This window comes from Brugia malayi (assembly GCF_000002995.4).
Source record: "Brugia malayi strain FR3 genome assembly, contig: Bm_v4_Chr3_scaffold_001, whole genome shotgun sequence".
Taxonomy (NCBI): domain Eukaryota; kingdom Metazoa; phylum Nematoda; class Chromadorea; order Rhabditida; family Onchocercidae; genus Brugia; species Brugia malayi.
Window position 1 is genome coordinate 594,245 of NW_025062477.1, and position 23,070 is coordinate 617,314.

At 27.5% G+C, this 23,070-nt stretch overlaps 2 protein-coding genes across 2 annotated transcripts; one reads left to right on the top strand and one right to left on the bottom strand.

The window, feature by feature from the left end:
- Window positions 1-150: 150 nt before the first annotated feature.
- Window positions 151-4,220, top strand: Bma-smu-1 (smu-1 suppressor of mec-8 and unc-52 homolog, putative; the record flags this gene model as incomplete). Its single annotated transcript, XM_043079592.1, has 13 exons — window positions 151-179; window positions 438-504; window positions 835-978; window positions 1,181-1,281; window positions 1,567-1,669; window positions 1,817-1,916; window positions 2,240-2,415; window positions 2,497-2,646; window positions 2,984-3,111; window positions 3,278-3,335; window positions 3,457-3,669; window positions 3,815-3,971; window positions 4,138-4,220. The coding sequence occupies 13 exons, from the start codon at window positions 151-153 to the stop codon at window positions 4,218-4,220; spliced, it is 1,509 nt and encodes a 502-aa protein (XP_042935526.1).
- Window positions 4,221-14,974: 10,754 nt separating this feature from the next.
- Bm12786 (T-cell receptor beta chain ANA 11, putative) lies at window positions 14,975-20,885 on the bottom strand (the record flags this gene model as incomplete). The annotated part of the gene is made up of 12 exons (XM_043079593.1): window positions 14,975-15,087; window positions 15,496-15,573; window positions 16,270-16,369; window positions 17,485-17,766; window positions 18,042-18,143; window positions 18,416-18,532; window positions 18,830-18,901; window positions 19,154-19,352; window positions 19,497-19,708; window positions 19,821-19,931; window positions 20,159-20,276; window positions 20,779-20,885. The coding sequence occupies 12 exons, from the start codon at window positions 20,883-20,885 to the stop codon at window positions 14,975-14,977; spliced, it is 1,611 nt and encodes a 536-aa protein (XP_042935527.1).
- Window positions 20,886-23,070: the final 2,185 nt, after the last annotated feature.

Consider the following 23,070-nt stretch of genomic DNA (forward strand, 5'->3'; position numbering starts at 1 on the left):
AAGTTTTCGACCTAAACTTAAAGTTTGCACATAAATGAAGTAAAGTTTTTCAAGATTTAGTAAGCGTTGCTTGGTAAGAATTATTTGCAGAAAAAAAATGTTTTTATCAATTACTCCAAACGACTGAATTTCACTTATTTACAGATAGCAATGACATCAATTGAAATAGAAGCTTCAGAGTAAGTTATTTTTTCATATCCTGAGTTTATTTGTTGCTTGTAATGCATTTTATTCACTAATGTTTTTGAGTTCATTTTTTTTCTAATTGACCATAGAACAGGTGCCATGTCTATCGCCATCTGCTAATACTCAAATACCATTCTTCTTTAAATAGAATACTTTTTCGTAAAAGTTTGACAGTTATTGTTTTTTTTTTTTGGAGGATAATCTTGAAAAATCGAATATAATTCGCTGTTCTTAAAATTTTTATAATTCAGTGTTGTGCGTCTTGTGGAACAATATTTAAAGGAAAATAACTTAATGCGTACATTAGCAGTTCTACAGGTTTGTCTTATTTTTTATGAAATTTTAGGATAATTTTGTGCCGGATAAATTTTTTTATAATACAAAATTATTTTTTGATATGTTTTACATTAACCAAGTTTGATTATTAAAGTAAGTATGCTGCTCGTTTAAATATATGTAGTTTTTTCTAAACTTTATCCATTAATTGATAACTATCTTTTTTTTGGCAATTGTAGAAGGAGGTTTGAGAAGAATATCTAGTTTCATCCAATGTAAATCAAGAAAGATATGGAATGTTTGATTTATCTTTTGTTCATTTTTTTTTTTTTCTAGATACATTTTCATCGTGGAAAATTTTTCTATTTTTAGGAGGAAACAAACATTACATTAAATACGGTAGATAGTATTGATTCGTTTGTGCATGATATACAAAATGGGCATTGGGATACGGTGCTCAAAGTAATTCAGCCATTAAAACTACCGGCCAAGAAATTAATCGATTTATACGAGCAGGTATTATTTTTGCAGTTTATTTTGCAATACATGCCATAGCGATAAAGTACTTAGATGTTGCCTACGATAGTTATGATAAAATTAATGGAGTTATCAATAAGTTTAACATCTTTGATAAGTAGTCATATTTTAATACTGAACTGCTATATTTATAATAAGATAGGAAGCGGACATGATTAGGTTTTTGCATGTTACTTTTCAGATTGTAATTGAATTAACGGAATTGCGTGAATTGGGCTCAGCTCGACTTCTTCTGCGACAAACCGATCCAATGCAACTACTCAAAACAACAGAGCCAGAGAGGTACTGTGTTGACTATTAATAATATCAACATAATATGCTGACAAATTTATTGTTGCTAATGTTCGTGCTTAAGATTAACTTAAGTCCTACGCTAAATATTGCTATTTAGCCTATAATCGCTTCTCAGTTTTTGAGAATTCCAGACTGAAAAGAAATCTAAGAATTAGGAAATTTTCGTTTATCTGTCATTTTCTACCCTCCTTCTTTATATAATATCTAAAAATGAGGTAATCATATAGTCCTTGATGTTACAGATTTCTTCATATAAATTTTCTCATATTCCAGATATGCTCGACTAGACAATCTTCTGGCTCGTTCTTACTTTGATCCACGTGAAGTATATCCTGATGGTAGCTCAAAAGAGAAGCGAAGAGCTGCTATTGCACAGGTTGGCTTTGAGTTTTGTTCAAATAGATTCAGTTTATTTATTTTATGCTAGTAGTTTATTTATATGGTTGGTTTGCTTGTAGTATGCATCTGATGTTCTCAACATTTATTACTGAAATTCATCAAGAGAAAAGAAATTTTTTTGCAGTCTTTATCTGCCGAAGTGAACGTTGTACCACCGTCCAGGTTACTGGCACTTTTGGCACAAGCGTTGAAATGGCAACAGCATCAAGGACTTCTTCCACCCGGTTTAATTCAATAATTTCATTATTCAAACGAATTAGCATTTAATATTCGAAATTTTTTGATGGTAAAATAAATGCCTCTCGGTTTACGTAATTACAGTTCCTATTTATGAAGTAATAAGAGGAAAAATTGTTGGAGCAGTAACTTATCGACTATAAACAGTCATTAACTATATCATCATGCTTCCCACTTTGTCGAATTATTAAAAGAAAAAACACTCTACACTAATATTTTTATTCCCGAAAGTTCCTTCCAGCTCTTCTATCTTATGTTGGTTTTTGTTTATGGATCTTTTTATAATGCCCATGATCTTTATAATATTTAGGAACACAGATCGACTTATTTCGTGGTAAAGCCGCAATTCGTGAACAGGAGGAGGAACGCTATCCAACACAAATGGCGCGTCAAATTAAATTTGGTAAAACAAGTTTCCCGCATTGCTCGCAGTTTTCACCGGATGGACAGTACTTGGTTACCGGTTCAGTGGATGGTTTTATTGAAGTCAGATTTTCTTTTGTTTTTGAAACTTCAGTGTGGATATCTGTCTTTTTAAATCAATCATGAATCATATTCTCATTTAAGGTTTGGAATTATATGAATGGAAAGCTACGGAAGGATTTGAAGTATCAAGCGCAAGATAATTTTATGATGATGGATGGTCTAGTTTTAAGTTTATGTTTCAGTCGTGATTCGGAAATGTTAGTCACAGCTAGCATGGAAGGCAAAATAAAGGTTTTTTTTGTTTCGCATTGCATTATAATATAAAATATTAGAAATATCATTGAACTTTTAATTAGTGTTTGCACAAATCAAATTTTCCACAAATCCTTTTTGGCATGTCTCTGGAGTTGCAGATAGCATATTTCATGCTATGATCCTGTGATGTCATGTTTATATTCACTTGATCTAAAAATATATATTCAATTTCTACAACTCTAAGAAATGATAAGCAACATTCTTTTGTCTTTTTTGGCGAAGTTAAATAAATTTCAAAAACATTTTCAAGTAAATATTCTATTCAGATATTTTTTTCAGTTAATGGATTTTACAACTTGTTGTTGCAATTTAGGTATGGAAAATACAAACGGGGCAATGTTTAAGACGTATCGAGAAAGCACATAACATGGGCATTACTAGTGTACATTTTTCGAAAGACAGTGCACATGTCCTTTCAGCATCGTTTGATACTCTTGTGAAGTATGTTATATTTATTCTTCGTGCTACATTAATGAATTGAAAGGAGTTTAATTACGAGGAGTTTGAAAGCTGTCATTTGTGGTATATGCATTATTGACTTGTATCCATTTTACACATTTTTGGACTTTATTGCTTTCATCAGCACTATTTTTATTATTATTTGTAGAGTTCATGGATTAAAGAGTGGCAAATGTCTGAAGGAACTTCGAGGACATACAAATTATGTTAATGATGCGAAATATACGGAGGTAAGCTACTTAAAAGGAGTTGAATAAAAAGTCGCGCTACACGTTGTTCTACCACTTTTGTAGCTTTATTGACCAATTCCAAAGCCAGATTTTTAAGATTTATGTCTTTCAGGATGGCCATATGTGTGTTTCTGCTTCAAGTGATGGAACAGTTCGAGTTTGGAATTTGAAAACTTGTGAGTGCGTGAATACGGTTCGAGTAGCAGGTGATATAGTCATGAATAGCGTAAATCCAATTCCCAAATCTGATAATCAATTCATCATTTGCAATCGGTCAAATACGATTGTTATTGTGAATATTCGAGGACAGGTAAAAACTGTATAAATTCTTAGTCTATGATTCAAAAATTTTTGAATTTAATAATTAATTTTGATGCTTCCTTAAAAATTTTTTTAAAAAGCATCAAAATAAAATCTTAAAAAGTATTTTCCCTGAATTATTTCTCATATTTCAGATCGTGAAATCAATGACTTCAGGTAAAACTGAAAATGGCAATTTTGTTGCATGTACATTATCTCCTCGTGGCGATTGGGTTTATTGTGTTGGAGAAGATCATGTACTTTATTGTTTTTCACTAATTACTGGCAATTTGGAAAGTACATTACCGGTATGTTAAATAATTTTATCATTGAAAGAAATAAATAGATGGAAATAAATACTCCTTATTTGGATAAAATAAAATATTTGACGTGGAAATCTCCGAAGATTGAATTTTTGAAAAAATTGATTCTATTTTATTTGTTTATATCTGCTTTTTGCAGTTACATGATGATCGAGTGAATGGTTTGTGCCATCATCCCCATCAGAATCTGATAGCTTCGTATGCGGAAGACGGATTATTGAAATTATGGAAGCCATAATAACATGATTGTAGTAACTCAAGCTTGTTTGAAATGATTTCATTTTGAATAGATTTTCTTTTAAAAAGTTTAAAATTGCAAAATGCTACTACTCCATAATGAAGTAATTTGAACTCAATATTATCTGGGTGGTAGGTCAAGTAATCATCTTCACTTCTTTCGTTATAGTGGAACTGAGTTACGTATATATATGTAGCGGATATGAAATAATGATGAGATATCTAACATAGTCCGAAAAGAAGTGCAGGAAATATTCACAATGCTAGACTGTTGTTTGTTTGTTTTTCCAATCTATTAAATTTCTTCGTGGTATTGTTCATTTGTCTTTAATATTATTCTTTCTATTTCAGAGCGATTTTATTAATGTCTACAATTAACGACTTTCTTACACTTACATGAATGTTTGTCTTTTAGGTTTTTTAATTTTCAGACTAAAATTTAGAAATTTTATGATACAGTTGTCCAGGATGTTTTTGGTTTTCACTTCTTTCAGAACTTCTTAATTCTAATTTTTTCATCTTATGCATCCATTTTCGCAATGTGCATGATTTTTCACTCTCTGGAGAGTTACAAATACAGTAAGACTTTAAAAGTTGAAAGTTGAAGGCAATGTAACCTTTATTAGTCAAGAACTTTAGTCCTTCCATTCAATGTAATGTTTGTCATTGATTGGTATAACCAAGAAAGAATGACACGCTAGTTATCAAAATCTATAGATTCCAGGTTTTGCTTGATCTCAGAAATGGGAAAGTTGTTTTGAAATATTTTATTGCTCCTTGTAATTGATTTCTTGATGTTTTATAAAGGCAAATTTTCATTAGTTTTTTTTTTTACAAAAGGAAGAACTATTATCAACCACAAAGGGTTAACGTTTTGCAGTGTTGCGAATTGGTTTGATTGTTATCCAATGACATTTCATTAATTTGATTATGATACTCATCGACAATCATATTGCAGGTTGTATCCAAGAATTCCAATGAATAACAGTACAACTGTAAGCGTTGTTTAAATAGATCCTTAAAATGTTTCAATTTTTTTTTTTTTTTTTGATGAGAAATTGTATTCGAAATTGATATAATTTGTTTATTTCTATTTTGAAATTTATGTGATTCATGTTCCTGCTTTTACATAAAACATAAAAGGTACATACATGCTAGTATTTACATATAAAACTGTACTTATAAATTAATGTAGGGTTTGAAAAGAAGAATTAAACGAGTCATTAAGCAGTTAAATTAAATAACTAAGACTGAATTAGTAGTATATGCTTCTTTTAAGTTAATTCAAGCAAATTTCTCTGTTTTCTCAGAAGAAAACTTTCCTATTGATCTTCAAAGATTCGATCTTTTCTTTATGCTCCCTGCAGAGAGTAAGCTGCTACGCTGTATCAGGAAGGTATACCCGTTCCTTCCTGTATCTTCCGATAATCATCCCATTGGTCTGTTTTGTTCCAGTAATTATTTTATTTAGGTAAATACTAAGCTCAAAATTAATTTAAATTTTTGATTAACTTACACCAGGAGTTCTTGGTAGCTTAACAGCCACATTGAACAAGTTTTTGCAAATTTCACAGCTAATTTTTTGCGTATAGCAAAAACCGATTATAGTGCATGACATTTGTCGTGAAGGTAGTTGTGAAGCTACAGAAATTCTACAGGACTTTACTACCTGAAATTTAACTGGAGATAATGCCAGAAACACTTTTGGGTTCCAAATTTGTTTTCTCAATTGTTTGCTGAGTGTCATTTGTTTCGCCGCGTCTGAAATATAGATGTTATTGACCAAATTCCAGTTAAATTTTATAATCCAGTGGTTTGCAAAAAATCGAGAATATGTGAGATACATAGAAATTTTATTAACTTGTTAAAAAGTTCATCCGTTTCAGAAACAATTTTTAGTTATAAATATAAAAATGCTTTTACCCATCAGATGGTTACATATTCGGATTGTTAATAATCCCGAACGATTTGGTAAAATTACACCATTCACATAGATTCCCATAAAATAAATATGACAAAATATCAGGAATGTCATCATTTTGTATGAAACGCTGATGAATGTTAGCCGATTTGATATTTAAGTGCAAACATTTGAAAGTTGTGTTTTTATCAGTCAGTTCGATTGCTCTTATCAATGATATTTGCTGAAAGACTATGATTTATAAATGTTATTCGATCTTTTTAGACTCTTCAAAAAAAAAAAAAAAAAGCGAAAATTTTTTAAATTCTCAACTATTTTAATGGTGATTTGTTAAATATTCTTTTATCAATGATAGAAGAAACATCATAGATGAGAATACCTACGAAAAATCTTCAAATAAAGTAGTATATGCAGGTTTCACCTCCCATATTTCTTATGCTATCAATCAGTAAATAGAAATTCTTTTCTTTTTTTTTCTTGTTAAAACATGGTGAAGCATTTTTTAGCATAAATTATTCAATTATTGATTTTGTCCTATAATTTATTCAATAAAATGTCACAATTTGACTGCTTACTCTTATAATGATACCACTAGATTTAGTATTATATGTATCAAACGTCCCACTCGGGATTTCTTGAGATATCGTTTATAAAAATTCTCCTATATCAATCTGAATTCAGTCATTCTATTTTTTCTTACATATGCTTAATTTCTCCCATATCGATAAAAATTGAGATTTAATTTGGAGGATTAAATCAAAATAGTTTCTATTGGAAGGAATTTGTTGATAACATTGTTTATTGCTTATTCCTTTTTGTACTTATTTGATGAGTATAAATTATTTTAGAAATGGAAATATTTTATCAAAACAAAATATTGGTTTATTGTTTTCACTTTTTTTTTTTAAATCAAATATGAACTAAACAGGTCAGATACAGCTACTTATTTGGTAAACATTGAGTTATGAAACAGGAATAACTTTTCCACACTTCACAATCTCCAAGTAAATCATCAGTCCTTCATAGTTGCTCCTTATGTTGCCCGACGTAATCTTCCAAATAATCCATAAGGAATTAGGAGTTTCTGTATATTAAACAAAGAAATAAATTTTAATATTATTAAAATTTGTTTTAATTAAGTGCTGAAACTATTGAAAAATTGCAATTAATTTAAAAAAGGAATTATTTTGAACTTAATTGATCACTTTATATGCATTGCACGTGATCTGCTCACATAGGATCAGGGTCGTTTGACAGTTTAAACAAAAAAAAAAAGCTTTCAATATTTTATTTTCTTTCAAAATATTTGTATTTTTTAATGAAAAATCAATTTTAATTCTTTTTTTTTTCAAATTCTTTGCTAAAATAACTTAAAAATAACATAAAATTAACATTGGAAGGTTAGAATTAATAAGAAATTTTATTATTGCATTAGAAATATGTGAAACTTCATCAATCTATCAATTAATTGAAATTAAAAAGATTGGAATATATCATTTTATTAATCTTTTAAGAATTGAAATTGATCATTCAAATAATATGTGAAAAAAAATTTTGCGCAAAAGAAAAATCACATTGCCTGAAAATATTACCCTAAGCAAAATGTCGAATAATTTCAAAATGTTTGTTTTTTAAGTTTTTAATAAAAATTCAATTTTAATTCTACTTTATCTTAAATTCGTTGTCAAAATCAGTTAAAAATTACATGAACGTAACATTGGAAGGTTGAAATTAATAAGCAATTTTATTATTGCAGTAGAAATATGTGATACTTGATTGATTTGTCAATTAATTATGGTTTGAAAAATTGGAATATATTATTTTATTAATATTTCAACAACTGAAATTGGTCATTCAAGTAACTTAAAATAGAATTTTTATTTTATATGCATTGCCTGGGTATTGGTCACATAAAGTGTGATGTCATTTGACAGCTTAAATAATATAATAAACTTTAATAATTAAGTTTTGAACAATAGTTCAGCAGGGAAATTAACAAAATTTTTAATTTGTCATGGTTTCAATTCATTATTACAATTAAAACTAATTTTTATTTCAAATTTAAATATTGATTCCTATGAAAATCGTACAATTTGTAGGAGTTTTTGTATATTAGACTGGGAATTAAATTGTAGTATTATCAAATTTCATTTTAATTAGGTACTGAAACTTTTTGGGAATAGTAATTCATTAAAAAAATGTTTATTTTCAACTTAATTAAATATTTTATATGCATTGTATGGAATGTGGTCATTTAACATCCTAAATAATAGACTTAGGCTTAGGGTGAACTTAGGCTTAGGCTTAGGGTGAACTTAGGCTTAGGCTTAGGGTGAACTTAGGCTTAAGCTTTATTTTAAATTTAAAAAATGATTTTTGTGAAAATTTTATATTTGTAAGAGTTTTTGTATATTAGACTATGAAAAAATTTCTAGCTATATCAAATTTCGTTTTCATTAATTGCCAAGGCTATTAGAAAATAGCAATTCACATAAAAAAATATTTTTTTTTCAAATTAATTGATTATTTTATATGCATGTTCACATGCGTGTGACCATTTGACAACTCAAAGTAATAAAATAAACTTTAATAATTAAGTTTTGAGCAATATTTCAGTGGCGAAATTAATAAAATTTTTAATTTGTAATAGATTTTTTTATTTTTAGCGATTAAAATTAATTTTTCTTTCAAATTTAAACATTGATTTTTTATGAAAACCGAGCTTCAACTTCCGTTAATATTTTAATTTTAAATGAGATACTTTAACTTATCATTAATTCTAATTTCGAATTAAGAAATGCTGAAGAAGAAGAATGCAAGACTAAAAGCAAGAATTTAACTACTAAATTAAGTGCTCATTTCCATGGTTATTGTAAATCACTGCTTAATAACTTGAGTAATTATGATTGTAATTCAATCTAAACATTGACTTTTAAGATGATATCTGAAAATATCGGGACATGTTTTTCAGAAAAGAGAAAAAGCCGATTTTGATGCTGCAAGGCTGAAATTGCAGTTTCGAAGTCTAAATAAAAATGAAGCTTTGATGAAAGACTGTAAGCACTTTTCGCATTCCCTTAAAGATATTAGCATGAGAAAGGATAGGTTTCTGAAAATCACGGTGAGGTAACTTATTTAAAAAAGGAAAACAAATAAATCGTTGATATACTTAAGTATTCCGTGTGAGAACAATTAAATACTAATATTAACTGAAATTCTTACTAAAGAGATAAGTACAATGTGAATGTGATTTTCGTCAAAAAAATTATTTTTTCGTCAAAAATAGATTATTTCCTAAAATTTATTTCTGGAATCGATGTTTTATACCATTCAAATTTTGGTGCTTTCTGATGTAAATTGCATACTAATGTAAATATTTCTGTTAAATGAGATGAATGCGTAGAAGCGGAATATTTTGAATATGGAAAAATGGTCACTTACCAAAACACGTTAAAGTTACTACTTTAACGTGTTTTGTAAGTTTGAAATTACATTGGGTACAAAATAATTCCTGACTACTTCTAGTTATTAGAGAAAAAAAAAAAATATATTAAAAACATCAATTTAATACGATAAATGCAAATTATAATTAATTTAAGATAATATTAAAAGCAGTCGTAATTTTACAAATGATTCATTATATTCATATTGTCAACATATGCATTGTGTTATTAAGATTATTAGTTATTAGGAGCAAAAGTAATGAAATTATCAAAAAAAATGCGACTTTTACTTTAATCAGAAAAGTAAAGGAGTGATCATTGACTATCACTCGAAATATAATGGCAACTTTAATGCCATCAATAACTTCTTGAAAATTCTTTGTTCTACTTATTATGCAATCACTTGTAGAAAGTATTACTAAATGAGTAAACTTTCGGCAGAATTCTGACATTTTGTTCGTTGTCAAACTTATACATCGACGTTTTTGTTCTTTTAAAGATTTAAGTTTCATCAGTCTTTTAATTGTGGCTATAAGCCAATCATTTATGTACTAAACTTATTCTCATTAACTTGAAATTATTATTAGAAATCGAACAGCAATCGTTCCGAAGCAGTCATTGCCTATTTCTTCCTCTCTTCCTTCTCATTATTTAAACTTAAGTGCAATGGTCTATTAATGGCTCCATTCCATTTATTATCTACTTTTCGTCTTCCGTTCTTTATGTTTTATTTTCTTATTCATTTGTATTCGATTTTACTTTTCATTTTTTTTTTACCTCTTTTTAGGATCACAGCAAACTTTAATCAGAAAAGTAAAGGAGTGATCATTAGCGATCACTCAAAAATATTACGGCAACTTTAACGCCATCAATAACTTCTCGAAAATTCTTTTGTCCTATTTCTCGAAAATCCTTTTGTCCTACTTCTCGAAAATTCCCTTGTTCTACTTATTGTGAGATCACTCACAGATGTTATTACTGCTTTTGCATGCTTCGGTGTTCACTAACTTATAAACCGACATTTTTATCTTTTACATATTAAACTTGAAGTTTTACTGGTTTTTTAATCGACTTAAATTATTCATGTAATAAACATATTCCCATATAATTAAAATTATTATTAAAGTTTCGATCCGAAACATTCATTGTCTTTTTCTTTCCCTCTTCCTTATTATTTATATCTAAGTGAAATGGCAAAACAGTCTATGGGATCCGTTCCATTTATTACCTACTTTTCGTTCTTCGTTTCTTATGGCTTACTTTCTTATTTTATTTAGGTTAATTATAGCTGTCCTTTGTTTACAATTTTGTTTTTCATCTTTTTTTTTTTTTTTGTTGTTTTTTGCAGTAGCACAAAGAGTTTTTTCTACAGCAGGTTTGTTTTTAACTTATGCTCAGCATATGTTTGAAGTTTTTTTATCCTAATTTCTTTGAAGATCTTGTTTTTGAAAAATTTACAAAAAAATTTTTTAAATTTACTTTCTTTTTTGTAATAGATAACTCGACTTTTTTCCTATTTTTCTGTTAAATTAGCGTTTTTTTTCCTTTCCTTTTTTGTGCAATGTCTTTATTTAGCGATTCACCCTTTCTCTTTTTTTTATTTTCTAATTTCATTTCGACTAATTTCAGTTTTTATATGTTTTTCTTGAAAAAAAAAAAAAAAAAATTTCGTACATTTTGCTTGCATTTGTCTATTATATTTATCATTTTACGAAAACTTCGCTTATTTTATGCATCATGTTCATTAAATCTTAATTCTCGAAAGTTTTCCCTAAATATTATTTCTTTTCATTTTTTCTTCCCTTTTTTTTTAAATTTTTTAAAGCTTGTTTTTTTGCTAACGTTCAGTTTTTTCTCACAGCCTGCACTTTTTTACTGCATTAATTGCATTTTTTTTTTTTTAATTCTGTCACCAATCTCATTCATTGAGTGCATTTTTGGTATCATTTAATACTAAAAATATTGGTAGTTAGACATTAAAAACTAATGCAAAACCGTTTAGCAAGGATGCTTATAAGACATTATACACTTTTCTAATATTGAATGATTCAAATCTAATGAATCTGAATGCAAATAGCAGCGAGTGATGAAAACAAAGAAAGCCAAAATTGAAAACAAAAAAACATTAAAGCATGAAAACATATCAACAAACATAAAATAGATAAAAAAAAATTTTGAACATAAAATTGATAAAAAAAAAATTTCCATCAATTCAATAAAAGCCAGAAATACATGGAATCAGACTGACAATGAAATGAACGACTTTTAGAATATTTTAAAATAAAAAGAAAAATGATTGTAATAAATCGCAAACAATCAATTCAAATTACCTTAACGAAATTATTTCATTTATATGTTTTCTATTTTGATAATTCAAGTGGACAATATGATAATTTAATTAATATGCAACTAATTTTTTCTATTCAAAATTCCATATGCTTATATGCAATGATTTTTCACTGTTCTCAGAAAGAAAAGAGTTATCAGTGATATTTGAAACATATTAAGAGACGTTACGCTTTAAATTAGGTTTACGTGAAATATCTTTACCTGGTAACTTGTTTGGTAAGAATTTGGATAGGTTTTACTACATTAGTATACAAGAATTTACGAGCACGTTCGCTGGTTAAGAAAAAAGTTGTTGGCAATGCACAACGATACAAGGTGATATAGAAGCATTGAAAAATGTTCATTGCAATTAAGCTTTCTTGACCGAAAATTTTTGCCACTGGTAGGACGCTGAATATTAGAATTCCAAATATTAATCCGCCAGAAGTTAATCCTATTTGAATTAACATTGATCGTTCGTACTTGACAGTTCTTAATGTATATGTTTTAGGTCCTGTTTTAACCACAAATGTTTCTAAAATTTCATGTTTAATTTGAAATGAATTATGGCGCAAGAGAGAAAAGTAAATTTTGGATATTTTTTGAAATAACCAAAAATTTCCAATATAATATGAAAGTACAAAATCTATTTTTATAATAAAAGAAAAAAAGACAATCATTAGTATCACTAACTTTGTGTTTCATTACTAACTGATACAAAACGACGGCGTATATTGCAAATGATTGCTGTGTACATTACAACCATTGCAATGGATAGAGAGAACAACAAAATAACAAGAAGACTGAAAACTGATCAGACCTAATTAATGGATTTTCATTAATCTAAGACAGTATTATTTTTCTGATTCATCGTTACAGTAACAGAAAAAGATTAATTTGAGGCAGTATAAGTTTTAATATGTCGTAAAATTGTAATTGAATTCTTAAATCTAACCGATTAAAAAGTTTTCCGCCAGAATGTTTTGTGTAATCTTTTGAGCAGTGCAAGGTAGAAACTTGGAAATGTCTTGTATAGAAATAAAAATCACCAAATGAAGTTGCTAAAAATTGAAACTCAATAACAAGTAGAAATTTATAATTTATTTATAACTCTCCAGTAGTAAAATAGGAGCAGAATGCTGAATAAAATCTCATTCCAATAATTAACAACATGGTGACAAAGATGGAAATCGCCAAAATTGAACAATCATTGCTTTTCATAAATTGCTTATGAATGAAATAATTATTTAAAACATTGCGCAAAATTTAATATATCATACCAAAAGCGATCAACCATATGAAAAGGAGCAAAAAATACAGCTTTGGTGACTGGAAAAATATGTTGTATCTTGGCAAAATTACGACTATGAAACGATTCAACGTTAGCAGAAATGAGAAATATATCATGGAGATAATTGAATATGTACGAACATTGCAGAATGCGTTATTCATCTGCGACATTTTGTAAGCTAAGATGCACAACAAAAGTTTATTAAAATAAATTGAAAATGTCTGAGTGTGATTCAAAATTCTCAAATATTTTCCAGTCATATGACATAGTTTTATTCATCAATAATAAGCTAATCTTTCATTTTCTTAAATAAAAAAAAAAAAAAAAAAAAAAAAAAAAACATAATTAATTATAAAAATAAAATAACTTACCATATTTTTTACTCAGTAATATTCCAGGCAACAGGATAATCACATATGGAATAAAGCTTACTAATACTGAAATAATAATCTGAGATACGATAAGAGTGAATGGACGACTGTAAAGATTGTTCCGACTGTAGCATACGGTAATCATTAGAAAATTGCTAATAATACCGTATAGCACGAGAAAAGAAAATACCGCAACTACTGTATATTTAATTATTATATGCTGCTCGTCTCTTATGTCAAATACATTTGTCGCATTTCCTTCATGGCAGTTTAGAGGTAATATTAGAAATAGTGCAACGATACAGTAATAACGAACAATCATATTATCAGTAGATAATCTTTCTCTGTTGTTCTGAATTTGGAAATTACTAAAAAGAAATTTAACTTTAGTTAATATTTTTAATATTCAAAATGCAAACATTTTGAATTATCATGAATTCTAACATTTCAAATTAAGAAATGAAATTACTTAATTAAAAAGGAAGAAAGAAACATAATTAAAAGCAAGTGGTTATCTAAGTACTCACTTTTATGGTTGACTACTTATAACTTGAGATTATTACGGTTATAACTGAATCTAAATATTGACTTTTAAAAAGATATGATTATCTGAAGGTATCGGGGCTTGTTTTTCGGTAGAGAGACAAAGCCGATTTTGATGCTGTAAAATTGAATAAAATAGAGTTTTGCTGAAAGGTTATAAGCAATTTCTGCATTTCCTTGAAAATATGCACAGGAGAAAAGGTAAATCACCGTGAGATAATTAATGGAAAAAAGGCAAACAAATAGTATCGTTGATATACTTAAGCATTCCTTGTGAGAACAATTCAGTACTAATATTAATTCAGATTTTTATTAAAAAAAATAAATGCTATGTGTGAAAAATCAGTTATCAAAAGAATTTGTTCCCCAAAAATTTATTCCTAGAATTCCACTTCGATATTTTATATCATTTAAATTTTGATGCATTTTATTTGAAGCACCCTGTGAATTTTTTTTTTTTTTTTTGTGAAATGAGATGAATGAATGCTCAGAAGCGGAATATTTTGAAAGTGGAAAAATAACCGATAGGTCATTTATCATATAATTAATAACTTTAACCTGTTATGTTATATGTTATAATATTGTTATCGGTGGTTTCCACACAGTCAGTTGACAGTAATTTTTGTGTAAAGAAGTTTAATTCACTTATGTCAGAATTTTCCAATTCATATTTCACTATAATATACTAAAATTAGTTTTTGTTTTTTTCCAAAAACCGGGAAAAATTCATATTGATAGAAAAAAGAGCATATTCATTGTTAATTTATTCATTTTTAAAATGGGATAATTGTAACCAACAATGTTAAAATGCGAACAGAGATAAAAATCAATGAAAATATTTGCATAATATATTAAAATTCAAGTTTTGTTGTCAATATCGCGGAAAAATGCTCTCTCCGAGATTTCCTCCCATAATTCAACATTATGATTTAGTAACGATAAGCTTCTCGATTGTCGCTCATTAGATTTCACTGAAATTATGCTAATAAATGCATGGTTTAAGCATAAAGCTACTGTATTGACATGTTAAACAACTCTATGTTAAATAATATACTTAGTGCAAGTGAATAGATTATCATTTTAATTATTCAATATATTTTATTGCTACTCTCGATGGATTATAAAATAGTATCATCGTTTGAAAATTACTGTTAGCATGTTTGAATTAACAGTCAGTCAGAGATCTTTTCGATTGATCTTTGTATGTTACACAGATCATCCTGATCATTCAGGATGTGACCGGAAAGAGGTCATTGACCCAAAGAATATGTTAATGGTAATGGATAATATCCCTAGGTAATATGTCTCATGCCGCTATCCTTGTTTCAAAAGTGACTGGTAATACTTAAATTCAGCTTTTTCAGTCGATATCAACAAACCCTGATTTAGCGATTGATTGTAAGACGGTTGACGCATCAATTGTTGTCGTTGTTGTTGTTGTTGTGATAAATCATTAGCTTAACAATAAATAAATTTTTGGTTAAGTAAATATATGTTAGTTTGTGAACTTAAACATTTGATTTGATAGTAAATTTAAACACTTTTAGTAGCTATATTTGTTTTGGTTATAATTATTCTGTATTTCATTAATATTATTAACACTGCAATAAAATATGCACCGTACTAATTATATGAAATCTAATTAATATCATATGTTTCCACATTTTAAAATTACGTATGATAATTTAATGCTAATAATTTTTGATTATTTTCAAAGTAATTGAAAGTAAGGCTGCCGGAAGTTTCATAATTGCAAAAAACAGTTTCAATAAAAATAAAAAAATGTTTCTTTTGCAAGTAAGAAGCAAATTTTTTAGGCGAAAAATGAGTAGAAACTTGGGAATTTCACTTCTTTAACTAATTTACTTCCTATTTTGTTGCACTGTAATGCAGTGAGGAATTTCTAAAATTTTTTTTGAAAAAAGAAAGAAAGATTATTGAAAGCGATGAAAGTGAGAATTTGATTATGGATAATCATATGATTCGTCGTTAAAATGAAATTATAATTATTAAAGAAGCAAAAGCTCTTAGTTACTACTATTACAGGTAAAATAAATATTAGGAAGATTGGTTCTTAAAACGAAAATCATTATCATTATCATTATCATCTCCTATTTGTATATCCATCATAGAGCGACTTATAAAATGCTTACTGTTTGTTGATATTTCAGAACTGTTTTCTGATTCTGAAATATGAGATGGCTGCCGAAATTTTGTTTCCTGTCCAGATGAATTATCAGATAACGAAGATAACTGTAAGTTCTCGTTAATATTAAACGAATTAAATTCTCACAAAATTATTTACAAAAGTTTTTTTACATAATTGCTAAATAAATAATATTGCGTTTCCGTATGAAAACAAATTGATTATTCATAACTTTAAAAATAACAAATTACATCATTGATTGATCGAAAGTTTTGTAAATCATATGCGTTTTAACTTTCATTTAAAAATTATAATTAAAGTATTAGCAACAGAGCTTACTAATGAATGAGTAAATAAATAAATATATATATATATGTAAATATTTCGAAATATAAGATGAATTTATTCAAGCATGAGAAAAAAAAAAAGAAACTTGGAAAGATTTTATGCTTACTGATGAAGGTAACTGCCTAACTGACGGTAAACATTGCGCATTTCCAATAATTTAAGATTGTAAAAAAAGCTAATTGATTTTTTTTAAGTGTTAAAATATATCAGAAAAAATTACGCTTGAAATTAAATAATTAGTAAGTTATTGAAATCTTGCTAACTGATGAATTTAGAAAAGTTTCATGATTGCTACCGAAGAAAGTGGTGACTAATCTGACAAAACATTTGAGTAATTAAATTCGTTAGCATAAATAAAAAAAAGCGCTAATGGATTGTTAGATTAAAATTTGTTGAAAATTTACTATTAAAAGCATTACATTATTATTTATTAGCGTAATTAGCTCAAATAGTTTCGTACTCATTTCAAAGCTACTGCTAATAATTTGAAAGATTTGCACAACGAAAAAAAAAATAAATAAAAAACTCTTAGAATAAAAATGCATGCATATAATATTGCTTTTTATAACTGCGATATTTTTATTTTTCCTTAAAAAATGCATAAAATCAGATTTAGGTTAGAAATTACAGTAAACTTTTCAGGTCTTTATGGTCTGAATTATATTTAAATCATTTTAGAGAAACAATTTGTACTAATACTATAAGCAGATTGTAATTGACAAGTATATGACAAGTTATTGATAAGAATGTTAAATTGAACGACCTAGCACAATAGTATTCTATTAAAACGGAAATTATGACAACTGATCCAATAGTCTAATGTAAGATTTTACTTGTGTTTTACTTATAATATTCATTAAAATACCTTCTTTACCTGATCTTTAGTAATACTGCTTATCGGTGATATGATATTAGTTTTTGATGGTAATGCATCCGAAAGTGAAATGGATTCAGATGTTAAATCGGTTGTTTCGTCATCCGAAATCAGAAAGTTGCTAGATTTACTTGAATCGATAATTTTATTTTCTTCACTACTTTGAAAATCAGTAATACTTTCTTGGTTATCACCAATTTCATTCACTGTTCCTTTGTTCATTCCTCCACTGATTTTTCCCCTTTTTTTCAGATCTATCCGTGATTTCTGACGTTTCGGTTGCTGAACAGTGATTCCGGTTAGTTTGATCAGTCCAGAATACTGGTTTTCTTTTTTGGTTTTCTGGATATTTTGAATACTAACATGATCTTTTAACTGTTATTATTTCTTCTTGTAATATAAACAGCGCTAATTATTTTAAAATTAGAATTATTGATTTTTTTGAATCAAAAATTGAAAAGTTTTATAATTGAAATTTTCCTTAGCAACGGTTTTTTCAAAATCTAAACAAATAAAACACAACATATGTTTACATGAAATAATTTCTTAAATCTTACAGTTTCAGTTGTCATCGTTTGTGATGGTGTCGTTTTGAAAGATTCCATCGATGATGACCAGTTTGAATCTTTCTGTTGAATCTGCTTTTGATATTGTGATTTCTTGTAATTATAAAAATTAGCGAATTTCTGAACTACTTAAAATAACTGAATTAATGGATGATAATTTTTACTACTATTCACTTTAGAATTATTAATTTCCAGAAAAGTGGAAAAATTTTTAAAAATTCAAATTTTAATATATAGAATACTTCTTCGAAATCCAATGCATATAATTCCAATATTTCATAGAATTTTAGTAGAATTATCATTAATTTAAGTTTGGATGGTGATTTATGATGCTGAACGAGGAAACAAGATGTATTGGAGGGTACCGATGAAGTTGGTGATACTGGTTGATTTAGCTTTGAATCAGTTTCCTTCTTCTTCCACATAAAGTCGGATCGAATATTGGAACTTGAATCTGATGTTTCATCTGCTACTTGTTTTCTCTGTAATTTCAATTTTTTCGATGCAAAATTAAGATTACAGGTATGATCATGTGATACAAATTTTTTTTAATCAGTTAGCAGAATTGTGGTCAGATTTAAAAAATTTTTGGAACATGATTTTCTGAAAGAAATATTACAAAAGCTTATCCTATGTGAACTCACCGTTGATTCTGATTGAAATGATTTCCCACGAAGTGATGAACTTTCAAACTCAGATTTACTATCCATTTTTGACTGTACAGCATTTTTTTTGGACTTGAACCTATCACCAAACATTAACTTTTAATTAACATTAACCTTTGTATCTGGCGTTGTTTTCGGTAATACTTGACATTTACTCTTAGCGTTTGTGATATCAAAATTCCCCTTCTGAAATTGGTTGTAAAATTTGGAGAGTTAGAGAAGTAATTATTTGCATCCAATACTCTTATTTCAAACACTAAAACACCGATACTTTATTTTATTCATCAACTAAGACAGATATAAGAAAAGGATTTGAATTTGATTCATGAAAAATAAAATTCGTAACAAATAACTCCACTCGTAAAATTCCACTTTGAATTTCAAGTCCAATCTTCAAATACATTTATTCATGTATTACCAGCAGTATCAGGAAGTAACCTTTGATATGTTACGGTGCGGAATTGTTGTATTGAATTTTCGTTTCGTTATTAAACACTCATCACTTTTATATTCTTCACTTTCATTCTTATCAGCAGTATCAGTAAGTGGAGAGGATGATTCGCTAGTTGAATTGAAGCGACGATGACGCCGAGAATGACGCAGAAGTTCTTGTAGTTGAAAAATTTGAGATTGTAGACTAGAAAAGAAATCATTCATATAAATATATATATTTTTTCATTATTAATGAGAGATAATCAGTCGAAAAACTACACTGTTCCTAATTTGAGTCAAAATTAAAAATCGAATTTGTATACTAATACTTTCAAATATTCATACTTACTTATGTTCTGCATCATTTAATTGCCAATATTCAGCATCATATACATCAATAGCTTTCTGAAGATTTGTTAAGTTACTTTCAGTTTGATTAATTTGTTCTCTCAACGATTCATAATTATTCATTTGAGAATATAATTCTTGACGCAATTCGATTCGTCTTAAATTAAGTCTTTCTGACGTATTTCTATATTTGTCTTCCTCAGCTGTTTCCAACTGAAATTAAATCAATTTTCTTTTATTCATACTTATAGAACGGATATCAATTGATTTACCGAATTGAATGTCTTAATTAAATACATTAGCTGATCCAAAATGATAAGTTCACCTGAAGTGCTCGTCGTTCTACAGTAGCTGTTGACAGTAATATCTCGAATAATTCTCGATTTGCAAATGCCATTTCATCCAAAATTATTGCCCAGTTAGCAGCATCGAAATTCTTTATAAATAATTACTAAGTTTAACACTTCAAAGTTCATTGTCAATTTAATCATTTAAACCATATTTATATGATGGTCCTTATATTAAGTTTTCTTAAAAAACTAATATGTTAGTGTTTTATATTTACGTTCAATGACATACTTAATTTTACAATCATTTAAAACAATCTTTTTAGTAAGTAAGAAAAGAAAAAATGATACATTACAAATAACTGAAAAGAAAGACCTGCTCAGAAATTAATTTAGAAATTTTTGTTAACTGTTCCGAGTATCGTTTTTTCCGATGTTCAATTTCAGCATTGGACGTTTCACAGTTAATGCATAAAATGTTTAATTCTTTAAGTCTAAAAAATCCATATTCATTTTATAAATTATTTTCTGCATTTCTTGATAAGATGTGACACTATATAAGACAATGTGTTCAAATTATAATCGTAATTCAATTTCATAGTGAACATATTTCAAATCGTAGCAAAAGCAATAAATTGATCAAACAGATCAAATCAGAATTATTTAATGCTAAATATATTGATCAATCATGATTGATTAACGAAGTATTTTAATGAATTCTAATTGATCTAATCATTATTCCTGATAATACCAATGTTAAAGACATAAATTTTAATGGTAGAAAAAAAGCAAAAATAATTATTATATCCAAAATTATAAGATGGTTAAATTGAAGAAATATGCACAATGTCAAATATCATTTAAATTTGTTAAGTTAAAAATTTTTTTCTAGAAAAGTTCAAAAAAACTAAAACTTAAGAAATTTCTTCTTTTTTTTTTTTTTTTTTTTTTTTAATTTTTTTTTTTTGTTTTGCAAATTTGACAATTACTAATTACTTTTCCTGAAAATGATGAATATCAATTTTCAACTGGCAATTTTCAGCATTAGTATTTTGCCAGATATTCAACTCATTGATAATTTCTTTCTTAAGTGAACGTATCATTCCAGCGAGACGTTTCGCTGATATGTATGCATGGACATCGCTGTTTTTTGTTGTTGTTGCTAAACTTCAAATTATTAATAATTTAAGAATAAATTTAGATTAAAAAATAAAGTAATTATTTGCCTAAATGTGAAAGTTTTTTTTTTTTTCTTTTTTAATAAGGATGAAAATAACGAAAAACTCTTCCAATAATTTCATTTACACATTTCAGCAATATTCGTACAATGCATCAATGTAACCGCATAAGCTATCTAAAAATTGATCAAAATGACTTTTTTCTTTTTATATAGAAATTTCGAAAATTAGCATAGCTAATTGAAAGTAAATTAAAATGTTTGAAAAGCTATCATATCATTTAGATGATAATTTAAGAAAAAAATTACAAAGATAGCTTAAAGAAAAAAAAAAATCACAAAGAAAATGATTAGAATAGTTGTTTTGCTTAAAATCGCATCATCTTAAGAAGTATAATTTAATTTTTTTTTTTATAATTTCGTTTTATTAAAGTTTTGGTCAAACATTTTTTTTTCTTTTATCTTCCATTAAAACCTCAGTTGTGCTACTAAAAGAATGTAAACAAATCAGAGACAATATCTCTGGAATATTTCTGTCAGCATAATCTGAGACAAAAAGAAAAAGGAAATTTTTTTTGAGTGCTGTCAAAATTACTAATTTTTTAAATGACAAACAGTTCACATTAAAAGTTAAATTTTTAATGTAAAATGTGCAAAAAAAAGCGCTACTTGGAATACCTGATAAAAATTTCAAAAACAATTTTTGGGAGCAAAATCAACTTTTCCAATTATTTTTTAAAGAAAAAAAAAAAATGATAATAAGGTGTAAAAGGATTACTCTAATAATTTGACAACAATTTAAGATGCAATAACATTCCTAAATTAGATAATCTGATTCATTTTTAAGTATGGACCCAATTATAATTTATTATTTTTCATTATTTTGGTCCATTTTTCTAAGTATGAACCTAATAATTGAAATTACTCAACAGCGTACTTCCTTTGTTCAGCGCAGCGTACGTAATGATACGTAATTAAATTTTGAGAAAAATATGGCCTGGCAAGTAATAGTTGTTAATTTTTTGGTCATCATGCTTAGTCCAAATCATTTTGATCCCCCAGTATTATCATATGCCTACTTCTTATTTTCTCCCTTTATTCCTATTTTTTAATTAAAAAAAAACAGATCAAAATGTCGCGGTAAAGTTTTTAAATATCGAAAGAACAGCTAATATCTTTTTATCAAAATGTATCAAAAGAGAAGGAAGATCCATATTAAATGTACTCTGATATTTGCACTACTAATTAATATACCATTCATTAATTTAACAAAATATGCATCAATTCCCAACCAAATCCAAATGAATTCTCTAAATATTTATTATAATGGATCAAAGTACTTTACTTATGGATGAATTCCATTCAATTATATTAGTATATCATAAATAAATTAATATTAGTAAATGAATATGAATCATTTATTTTCTACTGCTATTCCATTTAAGCATAAATATTTTGATGCAACTTGATTTATGACAAAGAAAAGATTGGAAGATCGACAAGCAAGCATGAATAGATCTCACTTACTGTTATATTCCCTGTAATTAGATTCCAGTTTTAAATAAGTGATATGATAAGATATCAATAGCTAATGATGAATTTACTACATTCCTCGTCCGTGCTCTGAACATTGGGCTATTATTGATGATAAGTATGAACTGAAGCTAAGAGGAACGGATTTCTGTTTCCAAATCTATTCGAAATCAGATGACAAAGAATGCTTCACGCTGTGACACTGTGCCATGTCAACGGTGGATTACAGGTGAGTCTACCATATTTTGTAAAATTGTGCTACACTGTTATTCATACATTAATTAACTTCTTTACCTACATTTAAAATTTATAAAATAACAATAAAGATTTGACAGAAGAGAGGAGAAAATGGTAAGGTAAACGGAACGAGAAAAGATAAAAAATCTCGATGATGTCACAAAGTAGTTAGAAAAAGAATTTTCTCCATTGTTCTAAATAATTGTCTAGAAAAATCTAAGAATAAAAAGAGATATTTCTCCATTTAATTATCTACATTTCTTACATTTAATAGTAAAAAGAATCAGTAATAGAGAAATTTTAAATAACAGAGAAATTATGAAATGATTTCTTTTTTTTTT